At 34.5% G+C, this 17,655-nt stretch overlaps 1 protein-coding gene and 1 pseudogene across 1 annotated transcript; both read right to left on the reverse strand.

The window, feature by feature from the left end:
• Positions 1–1,830: 1,830 nt before the first annotated feature.
• Positions 1,831–4,013, reverse strand: LOC122147532 (annotated as a pseudogene).
• A 1,716-nt stretch (positions 4,014–5,729) lies between these two features.
• cul4b (cullin 4B) lies at positions 5,730–16,070 on the reverse strand. The gene is given in 21 exon segments (XM_042770235.1): positions 5,730–6,053; positions 6,737–6,892; positions 6,964–6,977; positions 6,980–7,135; positions 7,419–7,524; positions 7,833–7,946; positions 8,058–8,165; positions 8,264–8,349; positions 8,447–8,557; positions 8,657–8,761; positions 8,883–9,075; positions 9,174–9,292; positions 9,402–9,469; positions 9,563–9,645; positions 10,164–10,253; positions 11,021–11,183; positions 11,308–11,381; positions 11,532–11,601; positions 12,349–12,452; positions 12,537–12,652; positions 15,171–16,070. Coding segments are annotated over 21 exon segments (2,592 nt in total). The 5' UTR covers positions 15,631–16,070; the 3' UTR covers positions 5,730–5,957.
• Between the last annotated feature and the right edge of the window lie 1,585 nt (positions 16,071–17,655).

Consider the following 17,655-nt stretch of genomic DNA (forward strand, 5'->3'; position numbering starts at 1 on the left):
AGATTGGACTTAAGCAAACATACAGCTCATATGTGAGAGCAGCAACTTTACAATAATATGATAAATGACAAATCTATAAAACAATATGAATGACCCCTTTGTGTACATAAAGTAAGTTATTTCTTTTCAGAGCATTGGTGATGTTTTAAGATGTAAGCATTATAGATAGTTTGTGTTTCTGGTGTAGAAACCAAACTTTATTTATCTAAATTTAATGCTATTGAGCAGCGGACGATGCTAACTCCATGTACGAGATACATAACTGAAAAAATGGACTGTTGGTCAGCGCCACCTAGCGTGGATTAGCAGAAGGCGAGCAATCGGATAGAAAACAGTATACAACTCACCCTTTACTGTCCTCGTACTTTGCTGAAAAACTAATTTGATACTGATTAAATGATGAAACAGGAATTAAGATGGGAAGGTGAACAGTACCTGTTAATTTACTCACTCTGACAAAGGGGCATAGAATTTTATAGACCTAAAAAATATTTATCAGTTCATATTTGATAAATCATCATACCTCTGTGATAACTCTGATGACATCATCACTGTCTATGGTGTAGTTTCTGGACATTTGATCGCATACACTGTTTCTGGTGGAATGATAATGTAGTGAAAGTCTCTGCTGGTTGATAAACTTCTTGGTGTCACTGAGGTACTTGGCTACAATACATGGAGGAGTTCACCTACTCAACTTTAGTCTCCCGTCAATATTTTTCCTCAATGGAGTCTGAAGGTATGACTTTGAAATCTGTATTAATCTGAGGATGAGGAGAACATATATTCTGCTGCAGCTGTTCTTAATTCCAAAGCTGGATCCCTTTAATAGAAAAAAAGTGTATTCACTCTCAAAGGGGAAATTTAAGGAAAGTGTTATAATATTATGGATTTATGATAGACAATATATTATTGTAGAAACAAATACTAATGTAGATTAATACTGTGTAAGATTTAAAAAAAAAAAGGTTCTGTTTATGAATGCAAAATAAAGCCTTTATATATTCATGGCCATTTCCAGCCTGACTTGACTAAAAACTGTGGCATCAGAAGTAAACTAAGAAAACAACAAGAGGATCAAATAAGTGTAGACTTAGACCCCGTACTATTGGTTTTGATTCTCAGCGAATACACATACTGATAAATTTGAATGCACCGCCCGTACCTTACTTTGGTTTTTCTGATATTACAGTTACCTTAAAAAGAATTTGGGTTTCCTTTTGTTCTTTGTTTAGTTTTTTTTTGACAAGCTGGTTGGATTCACTTTCTGTAACAGTAATCAAATCTCCCTTTATTTATTGGGACATGAACATTGGCTTTTGCGGTTTATATTTCCATAAATATGATGTGGATGTAGAGCAACAGAAACATCTGTAAGTTAACCCCTCATGGGATTCTTTTGAGATTCATTGTCAATAATGTATGTTTCCTGCTTTTAGAGCAAACAAAAAGATTCAAAACAATAAAAACATAGGGTCTAGAACTGCATATGATACAGAGTATATAATGGCATGTGTTGTATAACTCATCTTTGGCAAGTAATTTCGTCTAAGCAAATACCAAATGATTTCTGTTTCAGGCAACTGAGAATTAAACTCTTGTTTAAACAGGCTTTAAGCTGCCATGACACAATTCAGCTCTCACTGTAGCAACAGACCATTTCAGTTTTGGATGACTTGAATGCAGGTTTTATTTTGCATTAAAATAGGGTCGCTTTCAAAGCTCTTTCGGCATGGTATACAGTTGAGTCCATTCATGTAAAACAGTAGATGGGCAGCCTGGTGACAAGAGGTCCAAACGATTCCAGCACATCCTCTCATCTGTCATTACTTATGACTTGTACGTCTTCATGTGCCACAGTCCATCATTCAGATAGTGAACGTTCTCAATTCCAATTCCCTTGTTTACTTTCCCTCTGTTCAGCGATGTGAGACAAGAAAATATTTTCAAATGAAATGCACTGTACTTTTTTTTATATATATTTTAGTTTTCAATAACCAATAAACTGTAGTCACAGATTTAAACGGATGCTGACATATTTAATTGATTTCATTCATTGTTTCCTCTGTGTTAACAAAAATATTTTTTATACATGATGCATTTACACCACAATCGAGACTATAGACTCTAGAGCAACTAAAAATTCCACTGTGTGTGTTTTTTTCGCATTTATAAACCAAATGGGATTCAGAGTGCAGGGGATGCATAAAACCACTTACATGTCATCTGCAGACATCTTCATGACTCCCACACAAAGCGCGTGCTGCTTACACCTTCTGCCATTATGGCCTGAAAACAAATACTTAAGGACAACAACCTGTGATAATAAATCAACACACACCAGTCAACTGCTTTGGCAACTACCTGAAATAAATGAATTTAAGTTGGAACACTAAAATTACTAAAACTAAAATAAAAATGAAATTAAAGCGGAATAGAATATTAAACGCAGAACAAAAACTATTAAAACAAACTGAAGTTAAATAGAAAACTGAAAAGATAAATTTTAAAACATGAATAAACTCTATAATCATACATACATAATAATTACCTTTTATTAATCACAGATGAATGGTGTTTTTTATGTCCTTTTTTTGCGACATTTGTATCAAAGGAATTGACAAAAGAAGTAAACTATTTCTTATTGTTTTAGTGAACTAATCCTCACAATGAATCAATAGGATTAATTCATCACGTGGAGAAAATGTTTTAGAAAACAGAATATAATGCAACAGTTGGAAAGATACGACTACTGTGTCTGTTGCAGCAGGGGAAGAGTTTGGCTCCTGGTGATGTGAGGCCTGGGCACATGATATTGGCTCCGCTCAGAACAAATTTGATGGCTCCTTTATCTACTTGTTGGTGTGGCAGAATGAAGGGATCTGAAGAACAGACACGTGAGTACCAGCCATTAGTCCGACCAAAGGAATAATAAGAAGTATAACTTAGTAGTATAAGCACCCAGCAACCTCTTCTGCAGAGAAACATCTTACTGCTACTCATTAAAAAAAATTGAAAGCGGTCTTACATTTGTGCAGAAGTCTGAGGGTGGGATAGAAGGGTCCCTCTCTCTGTCTGAAGAAGAGCAGCTCTCCATTTACCGTGAGAATTTCAATATGCTCATGACTGGAAACATAAAATATCACACCTCTGATGTAAAATGAGTTCCTCTCTTAGTACTGCACATCAGTAAGCACCGACACTATATATAGTGCAACTCTTACCATCTCACAATTTTGACAGGGTCCTTTTTGGGCATTATCTGGTTGAGCCAATCATCGATGTTGGGAAACTGATCTAACAGCTGATTCTTTATACCCTTAATAACAGATGTCTTCAGTTGAATACAGTTTGAAACATTTTCCTTTTCATCAAATCTATGAAGAGAGAGAGAGAGAGAAAAAAATATTAATTAGCAAATTTAATGTCAAATACATGCAGGTCTCTGTAATATTAGATTTTTGTGGCAAAGTATGGCAAAATAAAGAAATTGGTTTAATATAAAGGTCTCACATGACATAATTACCATCAGTTGTTCAGGTTTTATAATTAATATAAACATCCATTGCAATCACAGTCTCTTTTTTTTTTGCAGTTTGCTTATCATCTGTTCAAGTTAGAAATATCTTAGCAAAAAGTAAGTATAAAAAAAAAATAGGAATAGAGATGGATCTAATGAACCATGCAGTCAGCTGTGACAGAGCGAGTTAGCGGAGTGCGTTAGCTAAACAGGTTGCTGTCTCGGTTACAGAAATTAAGACACCACATATTAAGTTACAATAGCATAAAACTGATAAGCGTAGTCATGCAACATTCCTTCTGTTTCTAGTGAGATGCCAAAGCTACTGGGTTAATGAAACAATACATAACTGCAACAAAGCTAAATTGTGTTCGCTACTATTTATAAGGCTGATAACCGGCTCAAGCTTACTTTTTAAACATCCTTGCAGGTCGTTTATCCGTCACTCTTGTCTTCTGATCTGTGGGGTCTTACAGCTTGTAACTGGTCAGTTTTTTTTTAAAACAAAAAAAAAAAACCTAAACATTCAGTAGATTTAATGAACTAACTCAAACTCCACGCTTCACGTCAACCGCAGGTGATTCCTGTTTACGACATTTACGACAGTGGTAAGCATTTTACGGCAAGGGATGGAAGTACAGCGCGACAAAAATGATGCTATGTATTTTTGCATCTATTTAAACCTGAGTCTTCAAAGATAAAGTCAAAGTGAGTAAAAAAATGTAACTATTCACAGCATATTAAGACAACTGTTTTGCATTAAAAAAAAATTCACCAGAAATGTTTAAATATGCACAAATTTTTGCATACATTTCCAGATCAGAAGATAGATAAAGCAAAAACGTCAGAATATAGATTGGATTAAGTTTTATGGAAGAGCTAGTAAAGTGGAGATTTCTGGTTTAGTGCATGAGGACAAAAAACATTTTTGAGAAAACTGCCTTCAAAGAGATATATATATATATATATATATATATATATATATATATATATATATATATATATATATATATATATATATATATATTATTTTTTTTTTTTTTTTTTTAATTTCCCCACTTGTCTTAAAGAAAAATGTTATGGAAGCAAACCAGTCCAAAAACTCAAAATTAAAACCACAAACCATGTATTTATACATTTATATAAAATACAGCGTCACATTTTATATGGTTATTAGTTAGAATACTTATTACGCTCAATGTATTTTTGATTAAAACAATAATAGACTACCAATTTATGATGTCTGAGGCATCTTTGCTCCATTCACCCACTCATTATCTAGAATTAATTATCCATTTGTCATCAAGTTTGTTTCAGTGAAGATCACACTAATTGATTTGAGGGACAAGATCATGGAAACACTACAGTTGTTTTATTCTGAGGCAATAAAAACAAGCATACTTTTTCCAAGGACACTGGACGACTGTCCACTTAAGTATGATTTCTCAAAACACCATTGCCGAAAATTCCACCGAGCAATCCAGTGATGCCACACAGAGGAGCTTCTCAGTATACGGGCCTAATTCAGAACTTAAGGGATATATAAACTTGGAAACACTAAGAATGATAAAACGGTGCTGCTGTGCTTGTTCGAGTTTTCGGAGAAGAATGCAGTTTGTAATGCAGTCGAAAGTGTCAAACATCAAAGTTGTGTGTAAAATGTATGTACAAAATAAACAAGAGGAGGAGATGTGAGATGATGTAAGCAGGGAGGGGAGGGAAAAAAGAAGGAAGATGTACAAGTTAGTGTTTAGCAGCGTTAACATCCCTACAAACAAAACAAGGTGCTTGGTTTTATCTAATCTTGGCACATACTGTGAAATTTCCAATCAGCCTCAATTGTTCTATTCATCAATAAATCATTCACAGAACATAAACTCGCTTGTGACCCAATCAGCTGAATCTTCTTTTCTTTGTAACAACATTGGCAAAGAGAAAAACTGTTTTCAGTGTTCACGAACCGGTACCAATGTGACACCGACTGAACAAATGAGTCTAATCCGGTGAATCTGGTGTTGGGTTTTCTTTGCACAGGTAATGTCTCAATATGTTGTGAGATATCTGCATATGAGTAAACAATGACAAAAAAGAAACACGTGCCAGAGACAACAAACAAAAGCCATGGAACTACGTCTTAAAATAAATACCTTTTCTTTTTAAGCTTGGGATAGTCCAATTCTTAGAAGCATTTTAACAAAATAATCTTGTATTTTCTTTTCTTCTAATGCGAGAAATCAAACTTACGCTACCCTGTCAAAGCCAGGAAGAGAAAACTGATTCGGTTGTTGGTCACTGGGGAGAAAGACCAGTGTTAAATTGAACAAAACTTGGAACAAGGGGTTCCATGTGCTAAGGGAAGTAAACAATGTCACTGAGAACAGCTTCCTCCTGTCATTTCTACCATCCCTCATTTCTACCTCTTATTCTCTCTCTCTGTCTAAGCCACATAGTTGTATTGATTGGGATTGTCCTTATCCCTTTCCATGTAGTCCCTGTCAATGATTGACTCTATCCTCTTCTTCAGATCAGCAGGCTGCAAAAAAGATGAAACACAATTTAGTCACAATGGTATATGTTCTCTGCTGTGAGCACAGTGAGTCTTGGGGCTAATTTTCAATTGAGAACATTATTCATATTGCTCATATTATATGAAATCTTAAGACTAGAGGGGAAAAATAATGCATTAACTGTGAATTAAATTTACGTGAAATCTAAACGATTATGAAAAGATCCCTTGACTTTGATCATAATTATTTTTGCTAAACATAATTCACATTAAAAATTTCATATTTGTTATTTAGGCATCCCATTTCACAACCAGCTGAATTTTCAGCATCATTACTCCAGTCTTCCGTTTCACATGATCTTTCAGAAATCATTCTAATATGCTGATTTTGGTGCTCAATAAACATGATCAATATTGTGCTGCTTCATATTTTTCTGTAACATTACAAATGTCATTACGGTCACTTCTGATCAATTAAATTAATAAATAAATAGATTAATTTCCATAAAAAAATAGCAAGAAAAAATACTTGGACAGATAATGTGATTGTACAACATGCAATTAAAAATGCTCTTATTGTAATGCATAAAAGCTGTCACACTGTACAATAAATCTTAGTTACACTGAGTACACGGCTAGCTGCACAACATCCACAGTGAAACTGCTCCATTAACTGTGAAACCAAAACGTTTTGGTGACCATGACCTCACCTTGACTGGGAATTTAAGTTGGTTGTACACCTCAGACACCAGAAGATTATGGCTGAGAGTTTTCCTCATCTTCATGATTCGAACAATTGCAGCATCAATTTGGTACTGACGACGGTCCTGGAATACTCTCTCTGTAGTGCTGGCTTGCTCCTCCACCTGTGAGGTACAGCAAAGAGCATGAGACTTTCACACAACCCCAATCAATGATAGGTGTGCCGGGACAGTACCGTTTCTTTCATTGGATCTGGTTGATTTTAATCCTGAAGAGTTTGTGTTTGAAATCATCATTACAAGAGAACTTGTCTCCATCCTCCACGTCTTTACTCTTTGGGATTTTGGTAAGGACACGCGCCTTCCCACAGGCCAGTGACTGCAGAGTCCGCCTCAGCTCACCGTCCTCTGCAAATTTATTAGTATTTTTATTTACCGGAGGTTCTTGTCATATTTGTTAAACATTTTGGAAGTTTGTAAAAGTCTGAGGTTTACAGGCTTTCTGCAGGTTTGAAGAAGGTTTTCGTACCCCATTGTTCTTGTTCTAGGCATATATTTTTTAGAATTTTAGAATTTTTAATGCCTTAAAAATGAAGACCCGCAGAAACCCTGGTTTAACATTGAATGCAATAGTATCTCTTAAAAGCAGGAATAAATTGCAATGCACTTTGCCTGTCACAAGTAACCGTACCAATGCCTGTAGCCAATTTAATATCCTCCAGAGAGAACTCCTCCCCTTCATTAAACATCAGCAGAACTAACGTCTGAAACAGGGAAACCTGCAGCTCTTTTTTGCCCTGTGGAAAAAAAAAAAAAATTACATACATTATATATATATATATATATATATATATATATATATATATATATATTATATATATATCGATAGATATATATTCTATTATATATATAAAAATAGCAATTCCTTATAGCCATCATTTAATTTTCTGAGATCATAATATATATATTAGATATATATATATAATATATATATATATATATATATATATATATATATATATATATATAAAGATATATAAAGATGAGCTACTAACAGTCTGGTTTTCAAGCCCAATTGCTTTTTTGAAAAGAAAATGTGCATCACCTCTTTAAATTCTGCCTTTAAAACGCAATGTCCTAACGTCGACTGCCACTGTAGTTTCCGTCCACTGTGTTTGCCCAGGTAAAACGTTTTGAAAATCTCTTGCAATCTTACCATCTGGAGAGTGACAGGGTATTGAGAAAAAAAAAGAAGGTTATTACTGTCATGTTAAAGGACCAGGGAACATCTAATCCAAGATCCCATCTCTCAATATTCATCAGAACAGACCTCTGGAGGCAGATGTACTTCCATGGGGGCATATGTTGGCCAATAACCCATAGTGAGGATGTTCACCGTCAACTCAATGTTCCCAGGAATATTTTGGCATTGCATGTGCTGCGGTCCAGATTCAAAGGGAGAAATTTGAAAGATGTAATTAGACAAAATAAGAAAATGCAAATAATGACATTAAAAGAAGTAAAAGCTATCATTACCTGTTTGAACTGCACCATAATATCTTTTGAGAGTTCCATGTCTTTGAACATTCCTTCCAACTTACTGGTAAATGCAGCTCCACATTCTACAAGAAAACACAATTCACCTTTGTTTACTTCACAGTCTGTCGAAACATCTGTGTTAATGAGGATGGGATGTTTTAAAGGAGAAATGTCATTTACCATGCTTCAGTTTTGACAGCATTGATTTCTCTGCATCTACAGAGGCACTCTTTCCCACTAGTAACCTCTTAGCCAAGTCTTTCTTGTAGAAGGCCTCAAAAACATCTTTGCCTTAAGAGAGATGAGAAAGTCTATGAAGCTTAGACAGATGTTTAATAATTGAAAACTTTCTAGGTCTTTGGAACGGAGGATTAAGTTTAAATGTATTACCATAAATGAACCTGAATATGATCATTATCTTGTCCAACATTTTCTCGAGTTCCTCATCAGTCGCTTCTTTGTTCCCAGCACGGAGCTTTGAATCCACATATTTTGCTATAGAACAAATTCACAATATTAGTGAATATTAATATTTGTCTTGATCTAATCAGCTGCCAGCTCTCAATCAAACAGAAACCCTCAAAGATTGCTTTGAAAACAACATTTGTGAACTGACCTATGAGCTCTGCAGGTTTGTTCGGCCGTTTATTGATAAAGGTCTCAAAGGCCTCCTTCATACCATTTACAAACTTCTCATTCTTCATGAAACATACATCAATGATGTAATCGACTTTATCCTTGAAATCCAAAAGCTCCTGAACCATTGTCTTGTCTTTCTCTGGGTTGATGACAATTGTGCTTCCGAAGGCCTGAGACACAAACAAACAAGACTTGTGAAATTGAATGTGCACATTCAGAACAGTTATGTCATGTTTTTTCCAGTCATCTAGATGGGTTCCCTGCACACCTTGATGTACTCGATCCAGTGCTGGAGAAGCACCTGCACGCCTCCCTTCACACGACTGAAGAGCTGGTACAGTAGAGACAGATCCTGAATACGGTTCTCATCCAGCAGGTTATTCAAACCTAGAGTGAGGCAAGAAAACAATCACTTACGGAAATTACTTCTAATTTTGAGGATGGTTGACCATTTGGACACCAAATATAGTATCAATCATCTTGATGAAGGTGATACCTTTCTGAAGTATTGCAGTGAGGTGTTCTCCAAGCAGCTGCTTTTCCACTGAGGCAATGAGGGATTTTCTACAAATAAAAAAAAGATGTAATATTGTAATATATAATGTATTTTTGCCAAAATAACTTATAATGCAAATTATATGTTCTCTGCATACGTACTGTGTGCTCTGGTCTAGGTATGTAATGACTCTATCTGCCTCCTCTTCTAGACGTTTGTTGACATGATGGAGATACTCTGGCACCTGAAAAGAAAATATTTGTTAGGGATAAAGAACTGAAATGTTACTATCCTTAATGAGACCGAAAAAGAAAACTAATTTCAATTATAGTTCACAAAAATGTATGTTTGTTTATTTTGTGGAACACATCTTCATTTCAATCTTTTTTTCATACAAAGCCCAGACACAAAAAAGCACCATAAAAGTGGTCTTTATAACTTGTACTATTTATCTTCAATTATGCTACAGTCCTCAAAAACATATTAGTATTGAGAGAGAGAAAAAACAAAAACAAAAACAAAATAGCAGCATATCTTTGTAGGGGTGTAAATAATTTTGAAACAAAAAAACTAAGAGTGATTACATTATTAAAATAAAAAAATAAAATAGAAAATACAAATCTAGCCTGTAGCTAACTTCCACTTAATGAGGCATGCCAATATTTTATTGCTCACAGAATCACAATAACAAAACAATAAATTAAAATTAAATTAAATGTAAAAAAAAATCAATACTTTATGTTCCCCTGATGCAAAACTCACCTCTCTTTCCTGCATGAGCCTCTGGCCCTCTGCAGCATACAGTCGATTTGTCTCCTCCAGAAAGCGCTGCTCAAATGAATCCTGATAAATCTGTCATATAATGAACAAAGGTATGATTACAACAACAATACTAACACTAACAGGTTTGACCACAGTTTAAGGGCTGAATGATATCAGGGATCAAGACCTCACAAGATTTGCCATGGTTTTATTTAATCTTTCATTAATGTATTAATGCAGAATTACAGTTTTTGCAACTGAGACTAAATGTAAAGATGCAAATTACAGGATGTGGCATAATGTTGATGCGTAAAATATTTTAGACTCATCCATCAGTTTAAGAACAATAAGTTGCTACAATACAGACATTACCATGGAGATAAACGGGCCATGTGATTTAAGGGTTTAAAAGCAGAAACATGAATTATGAACACTGACAATAATACTCACATTTTATTAAATGTGCATTAATATTCATCATTATTAAAAAAAAAAAAAAAAAAAATCTGCAAAAAGGTTTTCCAGCATTAGCAAATTTTCTTTTCGCAAAAATATAAATAGTTCTAGCAAATATAAATATTCATGCTTAACTAACCAGACTGTTAAAAATGTTTATGTTGTATTCTTGTCTGTGTAATGTGAAAGTTATTGGGTTTACTGACTTTATACAGACATGCCACTTAAGCAAGCAATAAGAAACACAAGTAAAGTCCTTGTGGTAACCATGTTTTTTTATAGTTTAAAAAAAACTGAACAGCAAGTCAAAATGATTAATATTATTAAATGGTTATGCCATAAATGCAACATAAACCCAGATACGCTGGTTTGAGTACAAGTGAGAAAGCAGGTAAGGTAACCTGCAGATCTGAGAGCATGCTCAGAAGACTCCTCAGGAGACTGCGGTCTATGGCCTCTCCAGTCCGCTCTCTCTCAATAAGAAGCAGAATCCCATCGATTGTCTTACTCTGCACCTTCAGGTCGCTGATGATATAGAAACGAAACAACTCCAAGCCCATGTCCCTGAAGACAGAACACAAGTGTATCTTTAATCACCAGTGAACAGCAAAGCAATGGTAGTAAATAAAGACAGCAAATGTGACGGTGCCAATGTTACAAATTCTTTCGGCAAAGAGTGAAGACATACCAGATTGATGGCAGCATCGAATTTTGTAAAACATATGTGCGATCCAAAAACAAAAATATACTCCTAATCATGATCTAGAAGAAAAGACAGTGTTTTTGTATTAAAAGCATTTTTGCAAACAAGTAAATAACTAGATATAAGAACGTTTAATAAAAAGGTCAACTTTCAACTTATTCAAAATAAATATAGAGAAAAGAGGTCTAGAGTAGACTAACTTCACTAACCATTTGTCTGCAGTGATCTTGCCAACATTTGTCTATTTTCTTGAGGAACAGAACACTGTCTAAGGCATCCGTAGAGCAAGAGTTAAGAAATGGTTTCATATGACAGTTATGATTAGCAGACAGTCCTATTTAATTACCAGTGACAACTTCTCAATTTCTGAAAAATGTTCCCTCATATATATAGCTCATCATATGCACTGTCTGCCATAGTTTTCTAGCAAAATCGTTAATGAGTTTGTCAAAAGTTCAGCTATTACATAAAATTAAAATCAATCTTGCTATTTTTGTTTTAAGAAATACATGATTAATATTAAAAAAAGCAATAATTCCAAAGAATGTATCAATAATTCCAAAGAATATATATATATATAGATATATATATAGATATATATTATATATATATATATATATATATATATATAGATATATAATATATATATATATATATATATATATATATATATATATATTTCTAACATATCTGAATTCAGTAAGAGCTTTTGAAGGAAATTTATATTTTTGTTTAGCAAGGATAAAAATTTGATCAAAAGTGACAGTACACACATTTGTAATGTTACAAAATATTTCTATTTCAAATAAATGCGTTTTTATAAACTATACATCAAAGAATCCTCAATTTAATCTGCAAAAATGTTTCTAATAATTAAAGTCATGTTTGATGGGCCATTGTTTTGTGAACAAAAACATTTTTTTTTTTTTTTTAAATGTTCATGTTGAGCCTTGCTCTTTACTTTAACTCTCAACCTAACAAGACAGCAAGACACAAAATATAAATTTGTAGCAAAGAAAAGGATATTCTCTGAACTGGTCAATCTGTGCCTTGATATGGTCTTCACAGACCACTCTGAGCTGTTTATAGAGCTTGGCAGATATCTTATGAGAGCACAAGTTTTCAACAGCCTGAAAAAACAAAAGGGAATAAATAGCGTTAGATTCCATGTATAATAATACTAAATGATAAAACAAATATGTACATAAACCTACCTGATAGAGCTCTTCTAGATTGTATCTTATTGAAGTGCTGTTCTGTATGGCCTCTACTGCCTCCTTCAGCTTCTGCCAGGTCTCATTCGTGTAATTCTCCGGTAATTTGGGCTTTTCTGATATAACATTACAAGAAAAAAAGAGGGATGATTACAAACAGTCAGGATGCGTAAGAAACATAAAAACTGGTTAGTGTTTCAATGAAGGTCAGGTTTTGATTTTGTCTATACAAGTGATGTGCCATCATAAACAAACGCAAGTTACATAAAATCTATATCCGTAAGAAACATAAAAACTGGTTAGTGTTTCAATGTATATATATAATATAATATATAATGTGTATGTATGTATCAAACGCAAGTTACATAAAATCTATATCTATATATATAAGTACGTATAGATAAAAAGCTGATCTCACCTGTGACAACAGCACAGATTTTTATTTTTTGTTGATGTTTTTAAATTTATTTATTTTTGATTAATTGAATTTTTTTGGCTACTAGGACTAAATGTAAAGATGCAAATGACAACATGCCATAATGTTGATCACTGATTAAATATTTCGAGATTAAGAAAAAGTTAGTACAGATAAGTTACAGTAAGGACATTATCATGGGGTAAACTGGGTTAGCATGCACTTTGAGGGTTTAAAAGCAGAAATATTAAGCAGGTATTTTTTTGCTACAACACATTAATACTTTTTGAGTTTTGATATTCATATTGTTTTGCTTCTTATGTCACTGTTTTGGAGAATATACAGTCGTGGCCAAAAGTTTTGGCAGTGACAATTTTTCTTTTGCAAATGTTGCTGCTTCAGTATTTGTAGATAATTTTTCCACATGTTTCTATAGTGTACTGAAAAACAATGATAAGCATATAATACGTTTTAAAGACTTTTATTAGCAAAATTGGTGTTTTTTAAAAATGTTTTTATAGTGTGACTGATAGCTATCCATTCTTGCTTTATTAGTTTTTAGAGTTGATCACAATTTGTGGGCTTCTGCTGGTCCAATCGCCTTTTTGAGGACTGACCACAGGTTCTCTATGGGATTGAGATCCGAGGAGTTGCCTGGCCAAGGATCCAAAATTGCAATGTAATGATCTTCGAGCCACTTCTTTATCACTCTTGCTTTTTTGTGACATGGGTGCTCCATCATGCTGGAAAATGCATGGATCATCACCAAATTGCTCATGGATCTTTGGAAGAAGTTGCTCTTGCAGGACGTTTTGATACCATTCTTTACTCATGGCATTGTTTTTGGGCAGAATTATGAGAGAGCCCACTCCCTTGGTTGAAAAAACGAACCCCACACATGGCTGGTCTCTGGATGCTTTACTGTTGGCACAACACATGTCTCATGGTAGCGTTTACCTTTTCTTCTCCGAACAATCGTGTGTTTTTTTCCAGATGTCCCAAACAGTCGGAAGGGAGCTTCATCAGAGAAAATAACTGTGCACCAGATTTCTGCTTTCCAATCCTTATACTTCCTGCAGAATTTCAGTCGGTCCTTGACTTTTGTTTTTTTCTTGGAGAGAAGTGGCTTCTTTGCTGTCCTTCTTGACACCAGGCCGTTGTCCAAAAGTCTTGGCCTCACTGTATGTGCAGATGCTCTCACACCTGCTGCTATTCCTGAGCAAGCTCTGCACTGCTGGTGACATGATTCCATGGTCTTAGGTCTTCTTGTTGACTTTCACTGCAGTTGAACCTCTCCTTCAAGTTCTTGATGATCCGGTAAATGGCTCCTTTAGGTGCAATATTCTTTGTAGCAATTTCCTTGCATGTGAGGCCATTTTGATCCAAAGCGTTGATGGCTGCACATGTTTCTTTGAAGGTAACCATTGCTAAACAAGAACAGAATCACATTGGAAGCATTTCTTCCCTCTTTTTCTGTGCTTTTTATGCAGTTGTTGTTTAATGTTTTAGTGGTTTTTCATTACTTTTAAAGCAGTTGCTAATTACTATGATAGCGATTTTACCTGACTAGTATGATCACATTTGTGTCAGGATCAACAAAACAATGAATTTGTTTGTTTGTTTTGGTGAAAAGTTCTTTTTTTTTCATTTGCTTTTAACAATTATTTAAAATGCATCTGATCACTCTACACAATAATCTAGAAACAATGTGAATGAACACCACAATAGCTTAAGCCGCAAAACACAAAATTTATGTCACTGCCAAAACTTTTGGCCACTACTGTATATATACACACAAAATTAAAATTACATACAACATTATAACAAAAAGAAAATTATGTTTACAAACATCAGTTAAAAATCAAAAGAAAAACTAAAACCAATTAGTGTTTTCAATTAATCTCAATTAATTGTTTTTGATTTGATTTTGTTTATGTAAGGTAAGTCACTTCATAAACAAACGCAAGTTACATAATAAAGTCTATATAGAAGTGCGTACAGATAAAAAGCTGGCCTCAACAACATGACAGCAGCACTTTTCCTTTAGTTACACAATTGTTTAAGTTGTTTACTACTGCTTTAGATACTACGCATCATTTCTGGACATCGCAGGTGCGTTTAGCAAAAAATGCTGCATAGGCTGGCAGCTCGCTAAGTTTTGAGACACAGCCAAAGATGTTTTCAGACAAGACGAGGGCGAACTCAGACTATTCACCTACCTTTAAAGTTCTTGATAACAAGTTTCTTCGCAGCGCCGGGTTTGCTGTTGGAGAAGGTGGCGGAGCCCGCAGACTTGGTCAGTCCGTTAGCATGATGCCCGACACCTCCGGGCAGAAACACATTCCTCGCCTTGGAACACGATTCTGCAGGGTTACACGACTCCTCGGCCATCTTCACATCCAGTCCGATCAAATCCAGCGGGTCCTCGAACCTCAACTTCTTCTGGATGTGCTGCTGCTGCTGTGAACTGGAAGAGCTGGACGTTGTGGAGGAGGAATTACAAATGGCTTTAGGAGACGAAGATATTGAATCAATGTCTTCCTTCTCGGAGCTGTTTATTTTCCTCTTCTTAGAAGCCGTTAAGCTAACGTTACTGTCGTTGTGAACATCAGAAGCTGACGGTCTGGGCTCTTGGGCTGGCGGTGGGGGACTAGGGGAAGGTAAACCTGTTGGAAACATGAAAAAAGAAATACCAAATCAAATCGCTAATCTACTAATGCTACGATCCCGGTGAGTGGACGCGTTATATTCCTCGGTCTCGGTCGGGGAAAGGGCAACCTCGCGGCTCCGAGTGTGAATTAAGAGAAAAAGAGGATAAACTGAGAAGTGCAGCCCCACTTGGACCCTTCTCTGTTCTTGTTATTGCCAGCAGAGGAAAGATGGTTGAATACTGCTTCCTCTCGCTCGAGCACACTCTGGCGCGCGGCACAAAGTCCGTTGGATTACAAACTGCGTTTCGCCGAGGACTGTCTGCGTTGAAGCATTCTGCCGGACGCTGTCTTTCCGCTCGGTAGACAGAGTGGTATTTTTGCTTTGAGGAAAAGTCTGCGGGGAAATAGTAACTTTTCTAAGAGGCGACGATGACCCGCCGGAAGTACTTTCAACCGCTGCGCAGCTGCTGTTGAGGCGCTTTAGTTAAGCGCGAGGCCTGACGTTTCCGAGCCTCCGCCAGGGGGCGACAATACATAACGCGCAACACTAGGAATATTTTACTCAGAACTATCTTAAATAAGAATAATGTTGTGAATGATATCCTCCAAGCTATTTTTTTTTTTTTGTAACTTTATAATGTTTATTTTTACTAAAAGGTTTCAATTCTATTATCCATAAATGTCTGGTTAGGTCCATTTGTCACATTTAATGAGGCAGGATGTCAAATGTGTTTTAATTAATTTAATAATTAACTCATTACAATTTCTTTTATGGTTTGATTTTGTATGTAAACTGCATTATATGCCATTTGAGTTGTTTTGTGATTGAAAAATGTTTTAATTTAATTACAATTATGTGTATAATGTGCTGTATAACGATAAAGTTTTGCTGTTTTTAACAGATTTTTTTTTTATTATTATTATTATTATTATTATTATTATTATTATTATGTCTGATTTTATTATTATTGTTTTTATTATGTTTAGGGTCAATCTGACTTCGACTATAACCATCATACACAGATTCCCAGTGATGGGATAAAGTACCTGAAATCCACACTTAAGTAAAAATATAGATATCTTACCAGAAAATTACTTTGGTAGAAGTTAAAGTCACCGTTTAGAATAAAATGTTTTGTGACATTTATTGTACTTAAGTATGAAAAGTATTTTTTTAAAATGTTAATTACAACTTAAGTATTGGAAGTAAAAGTACAAGTAAATTCAAAATAGTAAAGGAGCAAATAAATATTAACAATTGTTCTATACACAGTTTGAGCAGCAAGACTGTGTTCAGTTTTAACTCTTTCTTACATTTTGTATCTTTTGGTAAGCACTGACACTTCATCTGGTCACTCTTTAATTTAAGTATTGAAATTAAGAGATGATTTTGGTTTTCCACTTCATCTGGTACAAAGACTTCCATTCCATAATAAGAATGTTTTTTTTTGCTAATGTTGGGTCTGCTTATTAATTTGAATTTTTTTTTTATTTACGCATAAATAATGTTTTGTTTTAAACATAAAACGTTGAATATTGATATTTGAAAAGATTTAAAAACATGAAAAGGTCCTTGAAATGGGAAATTAAAGCGATTCATTGATATTAAATCTATTAATTCATTCAGGAATGAAACATTTGACTGTTTTAATGAGTGAGTCACTGAACCAATCGTTCAAAAAAAAAAAAAAAAATTCATTCAATAAGGAAACCAGTTCGCTCAGCTGGAACTATTTTCATTGTAGAAATACAGCAAAAAAGGCATCTAAAATGTAAGTAACTTAATACTAACTTTATTAAACTTTTATTAAATCAATATTACATTTGTTATCATGCTGATATAGAAAAATATGAAAAAAAATGGCAATTTTAGTGTGATGTACATTATATTAAATTATATAAATATAAAAGACATACAGAGGCATTTTGCCTCTTATCTTGAATCTTAGGGGCATTCTGAATGTATTTTAATAGACTAAATCACACAGTGTATGCATGCACTCAGTGGCTGTTTTTGTTTGTTTTTTGTGATATACTCGATAATGTCAGGTCG

Source organism: Cyprinus carpio, chromosome A14, assembly GCF_018340385.1.
Source record: "Cyprinus carpio isolate SPL01 chromosome A14, ASM1834038v1, whole genome shotgun sequence".
In the NCBI taxonomy this organism is placed as follows: domain Eukaryota; kingdom Metazoa; phylum Chordata; class Actinopteri; order Cypriniformes; family Cyprinidae; genus Cyprinus; species Cyprinus carpio.